At 38.6% G+C, this 25,708-nt stretch overlaps 1 protein-coding gene across 1 annotated transcript; it reads right to left on the bottom strand.

The window, feature by feature from the left end:
* Window positions 1-543: 543 nt before the first annotated feature.
* LOC107801663 (CBS domain-containing protein CBSX6) lies at window positions 544-6,740 on the bottom strand. Its single transcript, XM_016625024.2, has 2 exons — window positions 5,830-6,740; window positions 544-1,743 (listed from the first exon to the last, which is right to left on the bottom strand). The coding sequence occupies exons 1-2, from the start codon at window positions 6,171-6,173 to the stop codon at window positions 846-848; spliced, it is 1,242 nt and encodes a 413-aa protein (XP_016480510.1). The 5' UTR covers window positions 6,174-6,740; the 3' UTR covers window positions 544-845.
* Between the last annotated feature and the right edge of the window lie 18,968 nt (window positions 6,741-25,708).

Here is a 25,708-nt window from a genome sequence, read left to right as displayed (position 1 = left end):
AGGCAATTGTAGCAACTGTTGCATCCATTGATTTTCTCGAGAACATACCTTTCTTGCTTATTTGTTTAAGTACGGCAATTAGGATCTCGTTCGACGAAAGGAAAAAAAAAATTCTTGTTCAAGGATTGAAGTTGATTTGCTTTGTAAAAAGAAGATATCAATAGACTCCAGCACAATGGTTTCCTGGGATTCAGCCTCCTCTTCCAAAAGCTAGAAGTTTATTACTCAACTAAGTTATACACTACTATTAGGGATGGCAAAATAGTTAAAAGAAAACAGTTAACCATCCATATTATCCACTAAAAATGGGTTGGATAATGAACTTTTTAAAAATGAATCCAAAAATGAACATATGCAATAAGTCATAGATGCCGGTTAACCCATTTTTTATCCGTATTAAATGTGGGTCGGAACGGATAGTTTATCCATTTTTAGATGACCCGTTTTCGACCTTAACTATATCTGACCCAACCACACTATTATAGTAAAAGAGAGCGAAGGGTGTGTGAACAAAATCATTGCCTATTTCAGGACAAGGAAAGCTAGCAATCAGGCTTGTTTCCAATAGCAAATTGAGGAGTGTACAACACATTGTTCTCAGATCAAATTGTTCATTTTCCATCCTTTCTGACTTAATAAACCAGACACCACATAACATATTCACATTTAGAGTGTACAACACATTGTTCTCTGACCAACAAATCTAAACCTCAAAACATATGCAAAACAGGAAAACGAAGCACAGAAAACCATAAATGTAAACTGACCACCCATGTACCAATATTCTGCGCTGGCGCATGAGAGGCAACTCAAAAATGAACAACAAACTACATAATGACGGAGTCTCAAGATGTTTGATTTTCGGGATTGGTAGGAGGAAGTGGTTTAGTAACAGCAGCCAAGATATCAGCATAACCAACAACTCCAACTAAATGGTCCTCATTCTCGGCATCTGTAACCCATACATGAGTTGCTCGATGTGACAACATCTGAGCCATGACAGCAGCCAGTGAGCTTGTTTCTTTACATGTCAATGGCGCACTTCTGCCCCGATACATGCTCCTAGAAAAACTTAAATTTGGGTTTGTTGGATTGCTGACGAACCCAATACTCCTGCTGCTAAATTTTTTTGGCCTAGTCGTACCACGACTATTGGCTGTATTTGTATTTGCTACCATAGAATTGACTGCAAAATCAGGTAGGGATTTTAAGGTAATATTATCCTCAACCCCCATCACAAATTGTCCTGCCGAAAAATTAGCCAAGGCCCACGCTGCAGCCAAGTGATCACACTTCCACAGTTTAGTGGCAGATATCTCGCCAATGATTTTATTGTAATCATCTGCAACAGGCTCGATGACTGCAACCGCAGGGGGATCCTTTGGCAGTGTTTGAGTGGCATCAATTGCTTGACGTGATGCTTCTATTGAGCAGTAGTTTGGGTTAATGACTCCAAGGGAATAAATAGAGGAAAGAGGGATAGGGGCTAATGCACCAAGGCAACCAATAATGAAACGGATGATATCTTCTCTTGATAGACAACAAAATTTGTCACGAATGGTTGTAGACGAAGAAGGTGATGGTCGGTTGGCATTGGCAGCAGGATTTGAAGTATCAATGTTCTTTAGCCATTTGCCGTTGTAAAGAATTGAAAATCTCTTGCTCATGCCTCGCCATACAACAATTTTAGGAACTAGGAGTCGCTTCACACCTTGCTTCATCATCTCCAGAGCATCTATCAATCTGCAACAACAGTGGATCAGCAATATACCAGTGTAAGGAATAGTTCCTAAGAATTTTCATCGTCCTCTCACTTTCCAGGGGAAAACTCATTGTATAGTTCAACTTCCTCTTTTTTTTTTGGATGAAGTAATAATAGATTTCATTGTTGGCATCACGAAGATGCATAATAATACAAAAGTTATGGAAGCAAAAAAGACACTGTTAGCTCAATTACAAAAAGACTATTCTAGTACCAGGGAGCTAACGAAGTTCAAAAAGTTGTCAGGAGAATCTAAGGGGGAAAGGTAATGCCAACTTGTATAGTTCAACTTCCTCTCACCTTCCAGGGGAAAAAGATACAAATCCTTGAAATCTTTTTAGCATTTTCTTTCTTTTTGTACCTTGTATATGAAACCAAAATGAATATAGCTACCTTGTTTGATCTATTAGTCATACTAGTTGACTTTATTTTCTAAAACTACTTTCAAAAATGAATATAGCTACCTTGTTTGATCTACCAAGTGGAGGGGAAATTATTTTCTAAAACTACTTTCAACCCTCCCAACCCCACCCCCCGACCACCTCTCACACACCTCCTCCCCTCCCCCGGGCCACCCCTGCCTACCCCGTCCCCCATAGTGTTTGCCTAGATTATATATAAATGCTCTTGGGACAATATTTTCTGGTTTTCAAATATCAAAAAATAAGTAAGAAAACCAATTATATTCCAGGAACACAGTTTTCTTCATTATCAAACACACCCTTAATCTTTTACATTCTATTATCGAAAGGTACATGAAACCAAAAGCTAGCACTCTACTCTTCATTCTCCAAGGTCCAAGTATGAATCCTCCAGACATCTGAGAGACCAGAGGCGGAGCCACCATGTTCCCTATGGGTTCGGCTGAACCCAGTGGCTTTGGTTCAAACCCTATATTTATCTTTAAGAATCCATTGAATATATACAAATTATTCATTTTGAACCCAGTAACCTAAAAGGATTAGAATCCCCGAACCAATAAAATTCAAATCCTGGCTTCGCCTCTGTGAGGACACCCAGAAGGGAACAATGATATCAACCAACTGATTAAAAGCATACAGACCTAACGCTATCCAGTCATGGTGCCCGAAGAAGAATATTAATAATTAGTCTTTCTACTCAATACAGCATGAAAAGGCAACCGAGAAATTTCAAGAAATCATGAACATTGTGAGTTGCAACATAGACTCGTGGAAAAAAGGTGATACTAGAATACACCAATGACATGACATTATGACAAATTGACAACTATGCTAGGAATTTTCTGGAGCATGCGCACACAGATATTGACACTGTCCAATGAATCTGGCCATCTGGGGAAAATATATTAGGAACGTGCCAGGAAGAATAAACATGAGATATTTGTACATCAACTGTTACTCCTTTTTCCTTTTTCTCCTCAGACTTACTCTTTTGTGTTTCTTTTTCTTTTTTTTTAGGGCGAGGGGTTGTTTCCTTCACTGCCGTATCAGCAGAAAACAATCCTCAGATACTCCAATTCACCCAAAAAGATTAACTTAATTTGATAGAGAATGAGCCGCCTTATTAAAAACTCACCAACCATACACAATGACCTTATAACCTAAAAGAGCAGTTGATACTGACTATGAGAAGTCAAGGGAACAGATTTTTAGGATCAAAGTTTCACATGTGAATTCAAAAGGTACCCAAAGCATAAGAGTATCCCATTCAAGATAAGGTAATCATGTAACAACCAGCAACATACTTGGGTCTTCCACTAGGCTCCAAGTATAAAGACTAAAAGGTGTGACAAGGAGTGATTAAGAAGTGTAAAAGAAGCTAGAAACACTGGAAGAGACCTATCATTTGGGGGACAAGTGACACTTATAAATAGTGTATTACATGGAACCCCAGATATAAAAAGGGACTTCTCATGTGATGACAGCAAGGAGAGAGAAGATTCATTTGGTTAAATGGAAATGTTTTAAAAATAAAAGGAAATGCCGATTGGAAAATCAGGAAAGATAGCACATTCTCGCTCATATTATCAATGGTTAATGAAGTGTGGTACAGATGAAGCAATTTCAGCTTCTTCAAAGATGATCTGAAGACAAAAGATCCACCCGAAGTCGTATGCTTTGAATGGATGGTTAAAAAGGAAAAGTGGATTCAATCTACATAATGGATGCTTTTTATCCGATGATAGTTCTGAAACTGTAAAACATTTATTTTCCTATTACACGGTAACAAGGTAAATTTGGAGAATGTTCCTAAATCCTTTGGCATACAATGGGTGCCCTAAATCCTTTGGCATACAATGGGTGTTTACAAAGGAATCCTAGAGAACTGGAATGTAGTGAAGGCAAAGAAAGATCAGATTTACTTGTACAGGACCATCCCTCACTATGCATTCTTTGGACAGTGTGGTTAGAGAGTAATCAAAGATGTCTTGAAGGGAAAGCAACAACCATTACTGTTGTAAAGTTTAGGACTAATCGTTTGACTTTTTGCTGTAGGATGAATCTCGTGATGATGGTGATAGTATTATGGACTTATTAGGTTCCTTTAGCGTCTAGCAGATCGAAGTCCAGGTATCTTTCTGTGCACTTGAATTAACCATTCAATAATAGTTTTGCTTGCTTATTGGAAAAACCAGCAAACAAGGGAAACCTCACTTCAGAAGAGAGAAAGAAAGAGAGGTGAACAAAGTTTCCTAGAACACCCCAGGCTATAGCCCAACTTAAACAGCAGAACCAACGTTACAACAAACTGACATTTCTTTGGAGCAACAGTGAGGTAAGGCCGGATAATGCAGCAGGCATTCCCCTTGATGCTTTTAGATCTCCAAATCCGGGCTCTTTTTTCAGATAATGAAGTAATCCTGTCTTTCTAGTTCCAAAATGCGGTGGGTAATGGGCATACCCCTCTACACTTCTCCTCTCAAATACCTCACTTGGGGTCTCCAGTATCCATTGTTGCTATTATCTAGAACAACAGTACAGCAAAATCCTAAATTGATACCTCAATTCCCAGGCCAACCGAATGAATTCTTTTCTACCATAAACCTAGAGTATCTTTACATGTTATAGAATATAACCAAGCAGCCAATACATCTCATATTCCAGCATAGTAGTTGCTTTGCTAAAGGGAGAATCCCAAAATCTTTAAGTACTTTGAACTTCTGCCTGAGTTCAAAACAGAGAGACAATTCATAATCAAGTATGAGAGAGAGAGAGAGAAAGAAAGAAGTCTTTAGCTTCAACCAGATTGCTGCATTGATCAGTGAAACCAGCCTGCAAATCCTTCACTCTATATCCTCCCCTAACAAATTAAAGAAGGTCCTACTCCACTCAAAGTCGAGAAAAATATCTAGCATGTGAGTGATTCAAACCTAGTTAACAATTATGAGAATGTGAGAATTAATCTTGCCACATCGTGTTTCAGTTGCAAAGGAGAGACACAGATAAACTCAAATTCAATCACATGAAACACTGCATCAGTCAGTCCTCCAAACTTATTAATTTCTAACTTACAAAATATACAAGGCTCCACTAGTCAATGAATCGACTATGCATACACCACCTGCGGAACCCTTTGCTATCCCAGTCCTATGGTATTTCAATTTTTTCTTGTCTCCATATCACTTGGCAATCAGATAACCACCAAAGATACAAATTGCTACTCAAGAAGTGAACAATTACTCAACAAGCCGAATTTCTTAATCATATTTCACCAAGTTTTGCTACTAAAACATTATTCCTCCGTCCCAATTTTACATGGCGATCATTTTATTTTGGAATATTCCAAAATGTTTGACACCATTCTATTTTATATAACTTTCAAATTTATCAAACTATTCAAATTTGAAATCATGATGTGACGTTTTCCTCTACCAAACTAACTTTTCAACCGTTATTTAATTCATTGTTCTTCGACTAACATTAATATAGTAATATATAAGACAAAAACATCTTAAACTTTGTGTAAAGTCAAATACCTTCATATAAAATAGAACATGCAATCCTATGCAACCTTCTATAACTCCCTGATCAAACATAAAGGATTGGCATAACAATGAATAACTTGAACGAGCGCAGTTTATATACCTTGTGGCAGGATCAAGCTCCTTGAGCAAAGAAGGATCAGGAACCACAACCTCAGAAACAGGAGTCTTCATTGCTTTCTCCTGATCAACCAAACATTCCTCTCTGGCCAAGAATGCAACAATATCAAGTGAAGTTAGAATACCAACAAACCTTTTTGCCCTCATTTCTGAATTCTCAATTACACTCTTTTGAGATCTAATCTTCCACACTGGTATACCACATTCTGTAGATTCCCCAATTGCCTTAATTGCAGCCTCCACTGTTTGTGTTTCACTAAATTCAACTAACTCTGGCTTCCCCACTGTCAGATCACCCACCACATGGTACAAAAACACCGATGCCATTTCCACTCAAAATTGGTTCTTGTTTCTTTTCTTTTTTTAACTAAAAAGGTTTAATTTTTCCAAGATTTGTATAATATGCTCAAGATTTATCTGAATCTTGGATTGTAAAAAAAGATCTGAATTTTCGTGATCCAGAAAGAAAAGTTCAAATTTTGATAAAGGGTATCCAAAAAAGATGCAATTTTTCTAAATGGGTCAGAGGAAATTCCAAATCTTTCTGAATTTTCCACGTAACCAAACAAAAGAATATCCTTTCAAAAAGGACTTATAAGAGGGAATGGAGGAAGATAAGGAGAAGGTGGAAACGGGTAATGCGGAATCTGATAACAGTAGCAATACTAAGAGGAGATAAGGCTACAAGATTGGCCATGGATTAATTGGAAGTTCAACAAAGGCAAAAGCCAAGCCCATCAAAACAACAAAAATTCTTGAATTTCAGTTTCCTTTGAACAGAATTTCTTATTTCTGGGTAAAATTTAGCTTACCTTAGCTTATAGAAAAAATGGAAGAAGGCAAGAAGATTCTAGAATAGGAGTATTTAGTGGAGATGAGAGATGAGGTAAGGTCAAATGGTCAACTGAGATAGTGAGATGTCTTAATAATTGAGTAATCATAGATAAAATGATTGAAAACCGAACACCAATGGTAAAAGATTACTACTCAATTTATGTGAACCATTTGACGGCACGGAGTTTAAGAAAAGAGAAAACTTTTGAAGTTGTGGGGTAAAAATGAAGCACATATATTTTGTGTGGCTATAAATTATTACATAAAGTTAAATTATTTCCAAATAGGGAAAGAGATCATTCTTTTTGACACGGACTAAAAAGGAAATAAGTTCACATAAATTGAAACGGAGGGAGTATGAATTTTGGCACGGGATTATCCAAGGAATATAATTTGATGTTAGTAATTGTACGACAGACATCAAACTCCACTTCCAACCAAGATGTTGTGAGTTCGAGTCTCCCCAAGAGCAAGCTGGTAAGTTCTTGGAGGAAACGATGCCGGGGTCGTAGTAAGTTTTTGGAGGAAAGTATATCGGGGTCTATTTGGAAACAGCATCTCTACTTCAGATAGGGGATGAGGTCTGCGTGCACACTACCCATTTCCTTCCAATTAAGACAATATAGAGTATTTCTTGGTGTGCTCGACTTCAGATTGATGAGATTTTTCCAATTAAGACAATATAGAGTATTTCTTGGTGTGCTCGACTTCAGATTGATGAGATTCTTTGATTCCATGAATTTATATTTGAATTATATTTTTAATTGTATGCCCCAATTCTATGGGTTTATATCAATATTTTAAAAGGCATTTCTAGGACTCGCTCGGGGCTCGCCCCTGGGTGGGGCACTTGCAAAACGCTGTGGGCTCATGTGTCACAATATTTTATTCCTAATAAAATAGGCATTCTCTAAGGAGTAAGTTGGTTCAATCCTGGGCTAGACAAGGTTATCTCAAAGAATTAGCTATCCCATATGGATTATAATCTCACCTCTTAATTTAAAATAGTTGATCCTCAGTTTTTGGTATAAATTTTATTCCGATTTTAATTATTCCTGAAGCCAAATGGCCTCTAAAAGTCACATGAATAGTTAGTTTATTGTTTATAAGTATTCTTCCAATATGAAAGTATAGAGAAAAGTAAAATTATCAAATACTAGCAAGATAAAAATTCAATTTTTCATCAGAAGTAGCGTTCCATCGAAGCAAGAGTTTTTGTTTGATAAATAGGGATCATTATATATTAATATTAGGGAATACAGTTTAAATCATTACATAAGTCCATATGGACATTGTTTACCTGACTATTACTGTACTTAAACATGTCCCTTAGGACATTTTGATTACCTAGAGATGCAAGCTTAGTGCAAACATCGTTGCTTAGATTATTTAACTAGATAAACAGCTCCTCCATAGTCCGAATTTAACGTATTAATTACAAAAGACGGAGGTTGTGCCAAATACTTCATATCCCTATCGTTGGACTGTTTGAGTTCCTTGCCCACATGTGAGCGGGCCTATTAGCTTGACTGAAGTTGTGATGGATTGTTTGAAGCTTCACCTAAAGCATTAACAACCTGCATTCACGAATAACAGTGTTAAGTATGGTATTGTCCTGATCTAAGCAATTAATGATATCTGTCAAATCAGTTTCAACTTCCAGGGGCATGTAGCCCTGTTCATTAGCAATATGCAGTCCTTCTTTTAAGACCAGCATTTCAGCTTGCAATGGTGATGATCCAAGATATGTACCTTGAAACCCAAGTATCCAGTGGTTATTGCTATCCCTAAAGAGGCCACCAAAGCCACAAAGAGACGAGAAAGAGCCATCAATGTTGAGATTGTAAAGGCCATGTGATGGTTTGTGCTATTTTACAGCAATGGGCATTTTATTATGAGGGATGATTTCCTTCTCCGTAAGAAAATTGTATTCTACTGTTAGTTTAAAAACATTCCTTAAGTGCAGTGTGTAAGCAGTATTTTCGTGAATGTTTTTATTTCTGTTGGTCTATTACATATAGCAAAAGGAAAAGCATTTGGCTAGTTAATGATATTGTTCCTAAGATTAAAGTTATGATCGCGGATACTAATGATCTAGTTATCATTATTTGTTCAGGTGCATGGATCTATCCCTAAATTGCTCCTAATATCTCTCACAATGGTGTATCAAGAAAGATATGCTTGTTGGATTCCTGGCTTGTTTTGCACACCGTGCACACAGGATCTAATTTGTAATAAGACTTTGTAGTAAACAATCCATTTGTATTGAGGGACCAAATGGGGATGGGGATGTCAAAGTTGTTGGTGTTTGGGGTAACAACTATTACTTTGTTTGTCAAAGTTATGGAAAGTGTCTTAGAAAGTTTGGATAGATCCCATTTGTTGTTAACCCAGATATCTCTAATGGTGAGATTTACGTCAGCTTGAGTTAGAGGCCCATTAATGCATTGGCGTAAGGATGACATTTTGAATAGCCATTGGCTATTCCAAACACTGAGGCTTGACATTTTGTTGGGCAACCAAGTGATTCCCTTATTGCAAATATTCCAATCATGGATAATGATATTCCAAATGAATGACGGGGACCTAAGGTTATTCCTAGACCCATGAATACATGTGATTGTTTTTGCCCATGGGATTTGGGTATTTGTGAGAAGTCTCCAAATAGGTTGGCTAGGTTTACTAAGTTCTTATCTTTGGCGGAGTGGATACCCAAATCACTCTCCTTCTTGTCTTTAGTATAGTGTCCAGTTAATCAGGTGGAGCTACTTAGAAGTGTCATTTGTAGCCCATATGAAATTACGTTAAATTTTATCTATGTTTATGAGAACCTTAGAGGGGAGAAATGAGTAATATATTACATCGTTAGGGAGTGATTTAAGGTACGATGAGGCAAGAGTGTCTACCAGCTATGGTAAGGCAGTTTGTCTTTCAAGTGGCCAGTCGGGATAGCATATGTAACGACCCGACCGATCGTTTTACTTTCTAGAACCTCGTTCTCATGAATTATACTTTTTGTACTTGTTTTAACTGATTTATGACTTGTGGGGATGGTTGGTTCGGGATTTGGAAGAGTTTGAGTTGAAATCGGAACACTTGGTTCCTTAAGGTTGGCTTAAAAGGCCAAGTTTGACTTCAGTCAGCATTTTAAGTAAACGACCTTAGAATCCGGATTTGAAGGTTCCAATAGTTTCGTATGATGATTTCGGACTTGGGCGTATGTCCTTATCGGATTTTGGATGACTCGGGAGCGTTATAGCGCCTAATAGTGAAAGTTGATTTCTTAAGGATTTTGAAGTTCTTTATATTTAATTGGAGCAGATTTTTGTGTTATCGAGGTCCGAACGAAATTCCGAGACTGGGAATAGATCCGAAATATCATTTAAGACTTGTACGCAACATTTGGTGTCAATCCGAGTAGTATAAATGTGTTTCGTTGCATTGGAAGTGAATTGAAAAACTTGAAGTTCATAAGTTTGATTCAATTGGTTTTAGGGAGTGATTCTTAGATTTAGCGTTGTTTCGGGCGTTCCGAGGGGTCGAGCGAGTTCGTTTTATGATTTTAAACTTGTCGGTATGTTCGGGTGGGCCCCCGGGGGCCCCGAGCATCAACCAGACGAGGCTCGAGTTGAGTTAGGAATTTTGGAAGGAGCTGAAGCTCCAGGTTGCTTTCATAACCGCACCTGCGGTTGGCCAGCTGCAGGTGCAAGACCACAGAAACGGTCGATCAATCACAGATGCAGCCAAGAGTGGCCAACCTAGAGCCGCAGAAGCAGAGCCGCATGAGCAGTTTGCTTCCTGCAGAAGAGGCCCATCTAGCCAGTGGAATTTCCACAGAAGTGGACTCTTTTCCGCAGATACGGTGGGCACAGGTGCGGCTCAGGACCGTAGATGCGGAAATCACTCAAGGCAGTGACCTTCATTTATTACGGGTGTTAGCCATTTTGGCTCATTTCCACTCAAAGGTTGGGCAATTTTGGAGCTCTTGAGAGAGGATTTTCACCGAGCTCTTAGAGGTAAGTAATTCCTACTATATGTGAGTTAAATACTTGGATTTTGGGTAGATTAATATGTAAAGATTAGTGAAAATCATGGGATTAGAGTAAAACCTAGGGTTTTGATAAAAACGATATTTAACCACGAAATTCATTATGGAATGAAGTAAAAACCATATATTCTTGATCCTTTAGTTATGCGTAACAACTTCCTTTGAAAATTTCCGGAATCCGGGCACGTGGGCTCGAGGTTGAATTTTAAGAACCTTGCCCTTAGGGTTGGATAATCACTTTAATATCTAGAATATGAATTTGTAAACTTATAATGATGGACTTTTACACTATTTGAATAATTTCGAATTGTGCGGCTCCGGTTTGAGAGTTTGGATGTATTCTTGAGTTGGAAGTAGGCTCGAAACGAGGTAAGTCTCTTTTCTAATCTTGTAGGGAAAAATGTCCCCATAGGTGAACTTAATTAATAAATGATTAATTGTGGGGGCTACGTACGCACGAGGTGACGAGGGTCTGTACGTAGCTACTATTCATGTTATGTCCGGGTAGTTCTAGGATAACATCATGCTTCGTGGCCGCTATTAATTGCTTATATATGTTAATGGTATGAAATAAAGTAAGTTGAAGGAAATATAAGGATTTACAAGCTTCAAGTGAAATGTATTCATTTTTATAAAAAGGAATTAAAGAAGTGTTGTGTTTTAAATGATGAAAATTATGTTTACCGTGTCGCACGTATTTTTTGCGAGCGAGGTTATGCTTTTACCGCGTTGCATGTATGATTCGCGAGCGGGGTTAATAGATGCATCTATGGTTCGTGTCGTTCGACCCTCGGCGGTGCACATTTTACTTTTGTGTTAGATCGGGCTAATCGTCCTCGGTGGTATTTGTGTGTGATAATAGAACCGGAACCTTATAATTCGTATGACATATTGCTGGAAAGGTCACTAATTTAAATGAGGAAAGTGCTTAGTTTTATTAATTGGATGAAAGGATTTTTAATAATTATTCTTGTTTGAGCTTGTTGTTATCTACATACACTGTGAATTAAATATATTGAACTTCATATTATTATATTTGCTGGCCTAGTAAGTGTCGGAGTCGACCCCTCGTCACTATTTCTGCGAGGTTAGGTGAGATAATTACTGGATACATATTTCTATGTACTCGGAGTCTCTCTTTTGTCATTATGTTCCTGTCTATTTCTTTTCCAGACAGTAGGATAGTATGGTTTTGTATATTCTACTAGATTGCCCACACACTTGTGACATCAGGTCTTGGCACACACATTAGTAGAATTATGATATTTTGGATTCTTTTCATGATTGAGATTCGCATTTATTTCTTTCATTTAAATATACTTAAGTTTTTAAAATTATAAATTTCTTAAATCTATAATGGAAGTTATCACGTACTAACTATATAAAGGAGGATTTACTATTTGATCAGTGTTGGCTTGCCTATCAACGGTGTTGGACGCCATCACGCACTAATATGGAATTTGGGTCGTGACATCATGGTATCAGAGAGTTAGGTTCACGTAGGTCTCACAAGTTATGGGCAAACCTGGTAGAATCTTGTGGATTGGTACGGAGACGCCTGTACTTATCTTCGAGAGGCCATAGGATGTTAGGAAACTACTATTTATTCATCTCCTATTGTGCAGTTGATGATGTACTAAATTTTTTTATTCTATTCTCTCACAAATGGTAAGGACGCGTACGGCGGACGTTCCAGACAGGGGAGGAGTTGCTCCCCTCATTGCTAGAGGCCGAGGTAGAGGCTGGGGGAGGGCATCGGCCTGAGGTAGGGGACGAGGGCGTCCCAGAGATGCCCCAGTTGCACCACCTGCTGACCCAGCGGGGGATCCCATTATCAAGGAGCAGGGCGAGGTGCCTGCAGCAGAGCATGCCCCGGCAGATTTCATGACAGCACCGGGCTTCCAAGAGGTCATGGGTTGTATGCTGCGGTTCATGGACTCAATGACTCAGGCTGGTTTATTTTCAGTAATCCCAGCAACATCTCAGGTAGGAGGGGGAGCATAGACCCCTACTGCTCAGGCTCCTGGGCATGCAGCTGCCATATATCAGACTCCAGGTACCCGCGGGAGATGCCCAGCCAGTTGCAATAGTGACAGAGCCCAAACCAGCTGCAGACGGCGATTCGCAGAAGTTATTGGACAGATGGACTAGGTTACACACTCTTATCTTCGGAGGTGAGCATCATGAGGATGCCCAGGATTTTATTGATAGGTGCAGGTATAGACTACACAACATGAGGATATTGGAGTACCATGGAGTGGATTTCACCGCCTTCTAGTTAGAGGGCAGGGCCCGTAGAAGTCTTACTTTCTCAGCAGACCAGTAGGTTCTCCTCCTATAACTTGGGATCAGTTTACACGGCTTCTATTGGACAGGTATATTCCACCCTCTCAGAGGGAAGAGTTGCGGTGTCAGTTTGAGCAGCTCGAGTAGGGTCAGATGTCTGTGACTAACTATGAGACGAGATTCTCTGAGTTGTCTCGCCATACACTCATTATACTTCCTACTGACACAGAGAGAGTGAGGAGATTTATTGCGGGGTTACACACCGGTATTCGATCTAGCATTTCCTGAGAGGTTGAGATGGGGACTGAGTATCAGCTAGTGGTAGATATTGTGTGGAGGGTTGAGGGTTACCGTCAGAGAAGCAGAGAGCAGTTGCAACAGGACAAGAGGGACCGATTATATGGAGAGTTTAGAGGTGCCCCAGCTAGGGGCAGAGGTCAGTTTGGGAGGGGCCAGCCCAGCAGGCCCCCACCACCACCACCTCTTCGAGGTGCTCAAGTGAGGCCTTATTTCAGTGCGATACCGGAGAGTTCTTACCACCCACCAGCTATTCAGGGTTCCTCCGGCGGGTATTCTAGACATCAGGGTTCTTCTAGTTGATATTTGGGCCATTTGGGCCAGGCTTCAAGACAGCAGTCCATGGCACCGCGGGGTTGTTACGAGTGTGGAGATTCGGGTCACATAAAAAAGACCTGCCCCAAACTTCAGGGCAAGGTAGTACAACAGGGTCATTAGCCTATGATTGCAGCACCAGCCGTCTGGCCACCCCAGAGTGGGGGACAGGTTGGTAGGGGTCGTCATAGAGGTGGAGGCTAGGAAAGGGGGTTCAACTAACTATTGTTCAGCCAGCCGGCTCTCCAACTAGATTCTATGCTTTTTCGACCAGACCAGATGCAGTGGCCTCAGATAGCGTGAACACAGGTATTTGTTCAGTATGCGGTAGGGATGTTTCAGTATTATTTGATCCAGGGTCTACATATTCATATATTTTATCTCTGTTTGCTCATTCCCTAGATATCCCTCGTGAGTTTTTGGGTACTCTTATTTATGTTTCCACTCCTATAGGCGATTCTGTGGTTGTGAATTGGATTTACCGATCCTGTATGGTTACATTCTGTGGTTTCGAGACTAGATCAAACCTTTTGTTACTTGATATGATCGACTTTGAGGTCATCCTAGGCATGGATTGGTTATCTCCATACCACGCCATTCTTGATTATCATGTCAAGACTATTGCTTTAGTGATGCTAGAGTTGCCGAGATTGGAGTGGAAGGGTTCCTCTATTAGTGCATCTAGTCAGGTTATCTCTTTTTTGAAGGCTTGACATCTGGTCGAGAAGGGTTGTTTGGCATATATAGCATAATTTTGGGACACCACCGCAGAGTCTCCAATGATTGATTCAGTGCCAGTAGTCGGGGAGTTCGCCGATGTGTTTCCTTCTGACCTTTCAGGCATGCCCAGATCATGACATTGATTTCTGTATTGATTTGGCTCTAGGTACCCAGCCTATATCTATCCCACCGTACTGTATGGCGCCTAAAAGTTGAAAAAGTTGAAGGAGCAGCTTGAGGAGTTGTTAGCAAAGAGATTTGTGAGACCTAGTGTATCACCTTGGGGTCCACCAGTGCTATTTGTGAAGAAGAAGGATGGGACTATGCGGATGTGCATTGATTACCGCCAGTTGAACAAGGCTACCATCAAAAACAAGTACCTGTTGTCGCGCATTGATGATTTGTTCGACCAATTATAGGGTGGTAGGGTGTTCTCTAAGATTGACTTGAGATCAGGGTATCATTAGTTGAAGATTCGGGACTCAGATGTCCCGAAGACTGCTTTCTGTACCAGATATGGCCATTATGAGTTTCTGGTGATGTCCTTTGGCTTGACTAGTGCTCTAGCGGCATTGATGGACTTGATGAACATGGTGTTCAGGCCTTATATTGATTCCTTTGTTATTGCCTTCATTGATGACATCTTGATATACTCACGTAGCTTGGGGGAGCACGAGCAGCATTTGAGAGTAGTGCTTCAGACCTTGCGAGAGCAGAAAGTATATGATAAGTTCTCCAAGTGCAAGTTTTGGCTAGAGTCAGTAGCATTCTTGGGGCATATTATGTCAGCAGAGGGGATTAAAGTGGATCCCAACTAAGATCAGGAAATTCCTGGGGTTAGCAGGTTACTATCGCCGATTTGTGATTTGTGCAGGGCTTTTCATCCATTGCATCACCTCTGACTAGATTGACCCAGAAAGGTGCTCCTTTTCGTTGGTCCGGTGATTGTGAGGCGAGCTTTCAGAAGCTCAAGACGGCCTTGACTACAACACTGGTTCTTGTGTTGCCTTCTGGTTCAGGGATGTAAACGGTATATTATGATGGTTTACGCGTTGGCTTGGGATGTATATTGATGCAAGAGGGGAAAGTTATTGCATATGATTCACGTCAGCTGAAGATTCATGAGAAGAATTACCATGTGCACGACCTAGAGTTAGCAGCGATTGTTCATGCTCTTAAGATATGGAGGCATTATCTATATGGGTGTCATGTGAGGTTTATACCGATCATCGCAGCTTGCAACATTTGTTCAAGCAGAGGGATCTCAATTTGAGGCAGCATAAATGGCTTGAGTTACTAAAGGATTATGATATCACCATTCTTTATCATCCCGGCAAGGCAAATGTGGTCGAAGATGCCTTGAGTAGGAAAGCATAGGGTATGGGTAGCTTGGCATTCATACCAGCAGAGGAGAGGCCACTAGCTTTGGATATTCAGTCCTTGGCTAACAGACTTGTGAGGTTAGATATTCAGAGCCCAGCCGAGTCCTTGCGCATGTTGTTGCTCAGTCTTCACTATTGGGGCAGATCAAGTCTCGGCAGTTCGATGACCCGCATTTGGCAGTTTTCAGAGAGACAATGCTACAAGGTAGTGCCAAGGAGGTTTCTACTAGAGAGGATGGTGTTCTGCGACTCTAGGGTCGCCTATGTATTCCTAATGTCGATGGATTGAGGGAGAGAATTCTATATGAGGCACACAGCTTACGGTATTCGATTCATCCAGGTGCTACGAAGATGTACCATGACTTGACGCAGCATTATTGGTGGCGGCGGATGAAGAAAGATATAGTTTAGTATGTGGCGAGGTATTTTAATTACCAGCAGGTTAAGTATGAGCACCAGAGGCCAGGTGGCCTACTTCAGTAGATGTGTATACCTGAGTGGAAGTGGGAGTGCATTACTATGGACTTCGTAGTTGGGTTGCCGTGGACATTGCGTAAGTTTGATGTAGTTTGGGTCATTGTCGACAGGTTGACCAAGTCGGCACACTTTGTTCCGGTTGTGACTACTTATACTTCAGAGAGGTTGGCTCAGATCTATATTCGGGAGATAGTTCAGTTGCACGGTGTGCCTATTTCCATCATATCAGATAGAGGACCTCAGTTCATTTCCCATTTATGGAGAGCCATACAGAGTGAGTTGGGGACCTGGGTAGAGCTCAGCACAACATTCTACCCGCAGACCGACGAGCAGTCAAAGCGGACCATTCAGATTCTGGAGGACATTCTTAGAGCATGTGTGATTGACTTTGGAGGGCAGTGGGATCAGTTCTTGCCTTTGGCCGAGTTTGCTTACAACAACAGTTATCAGTCCAACATTGAGATGGCTTCATTTGAGGCTTTATATGGTCGACGATGTCGATCTCCTATCGGGTGGTTTGATCCTGGTGAGGCTAAGTTGTATGGTACAGATTTGGTGAAAGATGCCTTGGAAAAGGTAAAGTTGATCCACAAGAGGCTCTGCACAGCTTAGTCCAGACAGAAGAGTTACGCGGATTAGAAGGCGCGTGATGTATCATTCATGGTCGGGGAGAAGGTTCTCTTGAAAGACTCGCCAATGAAGGGTATTATGAGATTCGGAAAGAAGGGCAAGTTGAGCCCAAGGTTTATAGGCTCATCTGAGGTGTTGAGGCGAGTTGGAGATGTTGCTTATGAGCTTGATTTACCCCCAGATTATCGGGAGTTCATCTAGTTTTTCACGCGTCTATGTTTCGGAGGTATCACGCCGACTTGTCTCATGTGTTAGACTTCAGTACTATTCAGCTAGACGAGAGCTTGGGTTATGAGGAGGAGCCAGTTGTCGTTGTTGATAGACAGTATTGTCCTGCCAGTTGAGATCCAAGAGAATTTCTGCGGTAAAGATCCAGTAGAGGGGCCAACCAGTTGAGGAGACATCCTAGGAGTTCGAGGAGGACATGCGGAGCAGATATGCATACTTATTTAGCACTTCAGGTATGAATCTAAACCCGTTCGAGGATGAACGTTTGTTTAAGAGGTGGAGAATGTAACGACCCGACTGATCATTTTGCTTTCTAGAACCCCGTTCCCCTTAATAAGACTTCCCGTACTTGGTTTAACTGATTTATGACTTGTGGGGATGGTTGGTTCGGGATTTGGAAGAGTTTGGGTTGAAATCAGAATACTTGGTTCCTTAAGGTTGGCTTAAAAGGCCAAGTTTGACTTCAGTCAACGTTTTGAGTAAACAACCTCATAATCCAGATTTAAAGGTTCCAACAGGTTCGTATGATGATTTCGGACTTGGGCGTATATCCAGATCAGGTTTTGGATGACCGAGAGCGTTTTAGCGCCTAATAGTGAAAATTGATTCCTTAAGGATTTTGAAGTTCTTTAAATTTGGTAGGAGCAGGTTTTTGTGTTATCGAGGTCCGAATGGAATTTTGAGACCGAAAATAGATTTATAATATCATTTAGCTTGCACACAAAATTTGGTGTCAATCCGAGTAGTATAAGTGTGTTTCGTTGCATTGGATGTGAATTGAAGAACTTAAAGTTCATAAGTTTGATTCAGTTGGTTTTAGGGGGTAATTCTTAGATTTAGCGTTGTTTCGGGCGTTTCAAGGGGTCGAGCGATTCCATTTTATGATTTCAAACTTGTCAGTATGTTCGGGCGGGGCCTCGGGGGCCCCGAGTGTCAACCGAACAAGGCTCGAGTTAAGTTAGGAATTTTGGAAAGAGCTGAAGCTCCAGGTTGCTGTCATAACCGCACCTGCGGTTGGCCAGCCGCTGGTGCGAGACCATAGAAGCGGTCGATCAATCGCAGATGCGGCCAAGGGTGGCCATCCCAGGAGCTGCAAAAGCGGCTTAACTCTCGCCGAAGCGGAGCTGCAGGAGCGATTTGCTTCCCGCAGAAGCCGGCCAGTCGGCCAGTGGAATTTCCACAAATGCGATCTCTTTTCCGCAAATGCGGTGGGCGCAGGTGCAGCCTAGGACCGCAGATGCGGAAATCACTTAAGCTAGTGACCTTCATTTATTACGGGTGTTAGCTATTTTTTGGCTCATTTCCACTCATAGGTTTGGCGATTTTGGAGCTTTTGAGAGAGGATTTTCACCAAGCTCTTAGAGGTAAGTAATTTCTACTATATGTGAGTTAAATACTTGGATTTTGGGTAGATTAACATGTAAAGATTAGTGAAAATTATGAGATTAGAGTAAAACCTAGAGTTTTGATAAAACGAGATTTAACCACGAAATTCGTTATGGAATGAAGTAAAAATCATATATTCTTGATCCTTAGGTTATGGGTAACAACTTCCTTCGAATATTTTAGGAATCCGTACACGTGCGCCCGGGGTTGAATTTTAGGAACTTTGCCATTGGAATTGGATAATCGCTTTAATAGCTAAATATGAATTTGTAAACCTATAATGATGGACTTTTACACTATTTGAATTGTTTCAGATTGTGCGGTTCCGATTTGAGAGTTTGGACGCATTCTTGAGTTGGAAGTAGGCTCGAAACGAGGTAAGTCACTTTTCTAACCTTGTAGGGGAAAATATCCCCATAGGTAAACTTAATTAATATATGATTAATTGTGGGGGCTATGTACGCACGAGGTGACGAGGGTGCGTACATAACTACTATTCCTGTTATGTCCGGGTGGTTCTAGGATCACATCATGCTTCGTGGTCGCTATTAATTGCTTATGTATGTTAATGGTATGAAAGATAGTAAGTTGAAGGAAATCTAAGGATTTACAGGCTTCAAGTGAATTGTATTCATTTCTATAAAAAGGAATTAAAGAAGTGTTATATTTTAAATGATGAAAATTTTGTTTACCACGTCGCACGTATGATTCGCAAGCGGGGTTATGCTTTTATCGTGCCGTATGTATGATTCGCGTGCGGGGTGAATAGATCCATCTATGGTTCGTTTCGTTCGACCCTCGGCAGTGCACATTTTACTTTTATGTTGGATCGGACCGATCGTCCTTGGTGGTATTTGTGTGTGATAATAGAACCGGGACCTTTATAATTCGTATGATTTATTGCTAGAAAGGCCACTAATTTAAATGAGGAAGGTGCTTAGTTTTATTAATTGGATGAAAGGACTTTTAATAATTATTCTTGTTTGAGCTTGTTTTTATCTACATACACTGTGAATTAAATATATTGCACTTTATATTATTATATTTGCTGGCCTAGTAAGTGTCTGAGTCGACCCCTCGTCACTACTTCTGCGAAGTTAGGTGAGATACTTATTGGGTACATATTTCTATGTACTCATGCTACACTTCTGTACTTGATTTTACAGGCTTTGAGGCAGGTGTATCGGGCCATCAATCCGGCACGTAGAGTGGACATCTCAGCTCGAGACTTTTCGGTGAGCTGCCCTTTCCAGCCGATCTGCAACAGCTAGAGTCTCTCTTTTGTCTTTATATCCCTGTCCATTTCTTTTTCAGGTAGTAGGATAGTATGGTTTTGTATATTCTACTAGATTGCTCACACACTTGTGACACCGGGTCTTGGCACACACATTAGTAAAATTATGATGTTTTGGCTTGTCTTCATGATTGAGATTCACATTTATTTATTTCATTTAAATATGCTTAAATTTTTAAAACTATAAATTTCTTAAATCTATAATGGAAGATATCACAGACTAACTACATAAAGGAGAATTTACTATTTGATCAGTGTTGGCTTGCCTAACAACGGTGTTGGGCGCTATCACGACCTAATATGGAATTTGGATCGTGACAGCATATTATCAAGAATACATTGTTAATTTGTTACCCTTGGATTTGAATTTGTAATAGGGAAACCAAGATTTTTGCCAAAAGTGTGGATGATATTAATATTTAGAAGGCTAGAGAGGCTAGTTGCAGTATTTTTGGGGCAATATTTTGAAATGATAATTTTTTATTTTACCTTATTAGTATTTTGGCCCGATGTAATGCAGAATTGATCAAGGCATTGTTTAATAGTATTGGCAGACTTATCATTAATTTTTTCCATTAGGGTAAGCCGTCCGCAAAAAAGAGGTGAAATAATTGTTGATTGCTATTACCAATAGTAATTGGGTCCCAATAGCTATTGCTGGGCATACGCCTCTTGAGACTTTCGCCCCACACCATCGCCTCGGGGCATTTTTGGTGCGCCTCGCCCCAGGACTCGCCCCGAAAACGCCTTTTAAAACACTAGCTTCTATGCAAAGTGGCGAGGCCAGTGTGTATAAGAATTTGCTACTCATACTCTGTCAAATTCTAGTATAGTTTATGATATCATCCCACAGAAATTGGAGAATCTAGCTATAAACATATAATATTCTTACTACTATTTGAGAGAATCAAACTGATAAAGTTTTGTTTGTTGAAATTTAAATTGCTTAAGTTGAAACAAAATAACTTTCTAAAGATTTATATTTAAAAAGAGTTGGAAATCATTGAATTCACTCGATAACGTCGTAATAATAAAATCTTAGCTTCTACATGTATTTCTCTTAGGAATAATTGTTTATTGCTAATACAATTATATTTTGTTCACTAAGAAATAATCAATTAATAACACTCCGCGAGTTTATGTAAATCAATTGATATATGACTGTGACGATTAAACTGTTTATTACCTGAATTGTGCTAAACGGTAGCAACAACCTCTTGCGATTACTTTTTACTAAAAATCAATAATCTTGCCAATTACAAATCCTCTATGAGAATTAGAATGGAAGTAAGCAAGATTACAGACTTGGAATGACAGCTTAAAAAGAATTACTCTCACTCTATTATTTTACCCAATAGTTATCTTATATTAATTTTGCTTCGTAAGAATTACAAAATTGACATACAACTAACTTTGGAGAATAAATAGATAGAAGTGATAATAATTAATTAAAACTAATATTACAGCATAATATAGAAATATAATTAGAAAGTTTCAGGTCAAGCATGTAGTAAAATCTAGATTAATATTATAACGATATCGAGTTTCATCAACTACCCCAACAAAAGAGATTACTCAATTATGGAGTATTTAAATCTCACAAAGAAATAAATTCTTAAAATACTATCAACCATCTTAGAAAATTTAAAAACTAAAAGAGGAAAATGAAAGAGATAAAGAAATAAGCAAAGACCAAAGCTAGAGAAAAAGTTGCTAATTAGGCACGTATGATCTCTCTCCTTTCAACACAAATATGACATACTATTTATAGAAATCAAAACTCATAAGGTGCCATGTTGCCTCATGTTTCTTTTGTCTGGTTGCCTCATGTTTCTTTTGCGATGATGCCCCGTGCTTCTCTTTATTCCTTTATTTGCTTTAGGCCAAATACATATGAGAACCCTTAAACTTGGCATGATTTTTCGTTTAAACACTTAAACTAGAGCTTGTTCCTATTAGACATTCCAACATGATATAAAGTGTGTCAATTAAACAAAAAATTCCCAGTCCAAGAAAAAACTCGGCGCGTGTTCATAAGTGCTTCCCACCTGTAAAATCAAGAAAATAAAATCCCTGCCATGTGCCTTTTTTAATTCCACGTATAGCAACCTGGGTTAAAACTAAAAGAGCCCCCACTTCCTTAATCTTTGTGTTCATCTCAAACCTGAGAAGAATGACTGAGAGCCAGCAATGGAGGTGAAAAAGTTTCTTAGGCAACTTATTTTCCATTATAGGTGTCATCATTTTGCTGGATAAAGACTTTATTTATTATTTTCAATGGAACCAAACACAACAGGTGAAAAGCAAATTCTTTGCTACAAGAAAGAGGTGAAGAAGAAGAAAGAATCGTTGATAGAAAGAATAAGGGAATGAAGGAATTTTCTGAACTTCTTGTTGGATCCAAATGGAAGAACTTTGTTAGGAAGAAAAATATTGTAACCCCAAGAAATCTTTAAAGAAGAAGACAGTTTCAGTTTGATTCTTTAAAGTTACTCTGAGCCTCCATTTCAAAATAAAAAAGTTATGCTCTCATCTTTGGTGATAGAGATGACTATGTGGAAGATGGAGAACTTTTGTGTAATTTCTCGTCTCAATTTGTTGTTTTTATGAAGAAGATGAGGAAATAGCTTCCTTGTGAATTTTTGAAATATATTGATTTTGAGTAGGTGGAATTATGTGTTTCTTTTACTGGATTTCTCTAAATTTTCTTGAATTTGGTTTGCCTCTATTTTCTAAATCCTTGACCCAACTGGGTTGATGTCTATTTACTTTTGAAAATTGCTTGATTGATATGTGAAACTTAATCGGAATTTGAAGATCTTCAGATTTTAGTGTTTATATTGCTAAAAATACATGATCTGTAAAATCTTGGGTTTATATTTTTTTTTATAGCGAATCGTCTTAAGAAATTCGGGAGGAGAAATTAGGAGGAAGACAATATTGTGGGATATGGTAATAGTGGCAGAGAAGACAAAGGAGAAAGAATAAAAAGTGTCTAAAAAGAAAGGGAAAAGGTATGGAGGATCAGTTCACGCGCCTAAAGAAAGTTTGGTACATTTCTTTTGCAATGTTAGCACTTTGTGTTTAATTGACACACTTTATATTATGGTGGAGTGTCTAATAGGAACATACTCTAGTTCAAGTGCTCAAATAAAAAACCATGCCAAGTTTAAGGGGCTGCCTATGTATTTGGACTTTGCTTTTATCATGATATTTTTATTTCCTGCAAAATACTATTAGAAAATATAGAGAATTGACATATTATATATATGTATATATTGTTTAAATTATTTATTTTTAAGTATATAATATATTAATATTTTATACTCATCAAGCTCCTCCACGCTTGAATCCTTGCTCGTCCTCGAGACAATAATTTTATTAATAATTATTGTTTTTTGTAGAGTAGAAAAGTAAAAAAAAAAAATTCACATAAAATTCAAAACCTATAAGTTTTTCAAGTCGCCAAATCTATATCTTATTTCTGCTTCTGCTTTTGTTTGTCAAAAACTTTCAACTCCTCTTTTGATGAACCTTTTGAGATTGATAACATTATGATCACAATTTCGTTTGCCATTCATGTCAGTCTCCCCTAATGTAGAATCAACACTAATTTTTAAAATTATTTTAGGACTTTTTCAGGCTTGTAATGATAGGCTTAATGCTGGTAAGATAAAGGGATATATTTGTAGTGACTTTGTTCCATCCAGCTTTATTATGAGAGCCGATTATTTTACCAAAGTAACTATGTACAACTCAACACAAAGAAAATAACTCTAGAGATTGGGCTAAAGATCCCGGTTTTCAATTTCATAATTAATATCACTTAAGTCATCATTTCTCTCAATAGATTCCTTAAATTCAAGCTCCTTGAACCAAGAATTTATTCTACAAATATATACACCTTGTTTTTGTAAAATATTTTTTTTAAGAGTCAAATAGAACATTCACTATAACCAGAAGGAGTAGTATCGATCTTTTGTAGTATAAACCAATATGGTGTATCAATAAAATTTGGTTTATTCCTCTCTTGTTTTGGGCTCAATGTTGGGTGCTAAAATGAAAAATATAAATATTTGTGATTAAAAATAGATAGGCTAAAAAGGGTGTCAAAGAAAGCCTAATTTCATTCTAAAAATAGTGTTGTCTAGAATTTCGCCTTGATAGATATTTGGGGCAAGTTCTAGCTGTTGAGATCATAATGCTTCTCTATTCCAACACTTTCTCAAATTTGGAGATACTTGTTCTTGCCTTCACAAAAATAAAATCACAAACTTGGAAGTTATATGGCATAAATAAAAAATGTATGGTTGAAAAATATGTAAACTTTACTTTGGAACTTTAATATTGTACAAGAACAACAATTAAGAATAAAATAAAAGATGTATATATATATATATATATATATATATATATATATATATATATATATATATATATATATATATATATATATATATAGAGAGAGAGAGAGAGAGAGAGAGAAGAAAAAACTTAAAAGAGTGTGTGACTACACATGTTTTTATATGTAATAGACTGACTAATATAAGATCTTATCAGTCATTTGATCCTAGTTTAAATATAAACCAACAAATTTACCTGTGCCAATATTTTGAATTGATTCATTAAATGGTTAATCAACCAGTTACTTAGGCATACTGATAACCATGGAATTACTCCTGTACATGTGACTCTATTTTTGTAGAGGCCATCATGAGACGTTCTGGTTGTACAATAACCTGGATATTGACCAGATCAATTGATTAAACATTTAATTACCCAAATTATGTTGGGCTTATAAGGCTCCATTAACGGAGTATTTGGATGAGGCGATATCTCCTCCGATGGGTTAGTGAGATTCTCATCATTGTTGGTGCTAGTGATGGACTTTAAATTGGAGAGGCTTATGGATTAGGGAATAATTGCATCTATTTGCATAGAATTAGAATGGGTTAGCGTGGTGGATGTTTAACCAAAATATAAGATTTCGGTCAAAGCTTTTATTTAGAAGAACTCGGGTTACTGATAATCAAAAGAATATATGAAAGAAAGTAATTTGGCTAGCAATAATATAATCAGAAGAAAAACAAGTAAATCAATATATTCAGATAGTCTTTCGTGTCCCTACAATTGATCAGTTATCTCCCTTTTATAGCTATTTGGGAGATATGCGTTTTGCCCTTATCATAATAAGGCTATTATGAGTAATTAAAGACATTGAATGCTACGTTACACAATCATTGTATTTAATACAGATTCTCTAACATATTCAGTATTTAATGCTCATTAAATATTGTATCTGTACTCTCATATATTGTCAGATTCATTCCACTTGATTCATGGACCTAAATGACTTAAATAGGTACGAGCGTCGAATCCTTTGAATATCTGCCTGTGCCTCTTCCTTTGCTCGTATCTATTGCAACTCGTGTCTCTTTGCCAGCTGTAACTCTTTGACTAGTCTATGTGTCTTGATACATCATCTTTATTCTACTTTAATATGTAAACTCAATTTTCCCCAATACAGATAGTCCCCCCACTTGCCACTTATTCATCAATTGAATATTTGGGAAGTGGATTTCATTAAAACGAGAATTTTTGTCACCATTAATGCTATGACAAAATTGACGCTTCAATTGTCACTTCCATTTAATGATCTTCACACGTGTCACCTTTTTATTACTTCTGCAGTTTTGCAGCCCTTTTTAAGGCTTTTTCACAGCTCCACTATTCACAAAGTGTCAGTTATCATTATTATGGTACTTCCATCATTACACTTTTTCCTTCGGCGGTTGCTTATCAATATAAATATAATTTCTTTCTTTGTCTTTTCCACATTTGATTCACCTTTACTCCCCTAGACTCTTCCGCAATGGTGTTTTCACACTAGTTCCAGGAGCAAGAGAGTTTTGGTGAGCCCTGAGGATAACAAAGACCATGGCTGGTATACCAGGTGTGTTGCTGC

This window comes from Nicotiana tabacum, chromosome 11, assembly GCF_000715075.1.
Source record: "Nicotiana tabacum cultivar K326 chromosome 11, ASM71507v2, whole genome shotgun sequence".
Taxonomy (NCBI): Eukaryota; Viridiplantae; Streptophyta; class Magnoliopsida; order Solanales; family Solanaceae; genus Nicotiana; species Nicotiana tabacum.
Note: the sequence above shows the minus strand (reverse complement) of the source record. Positions and strands in the feature narration are given on the sequence as shown.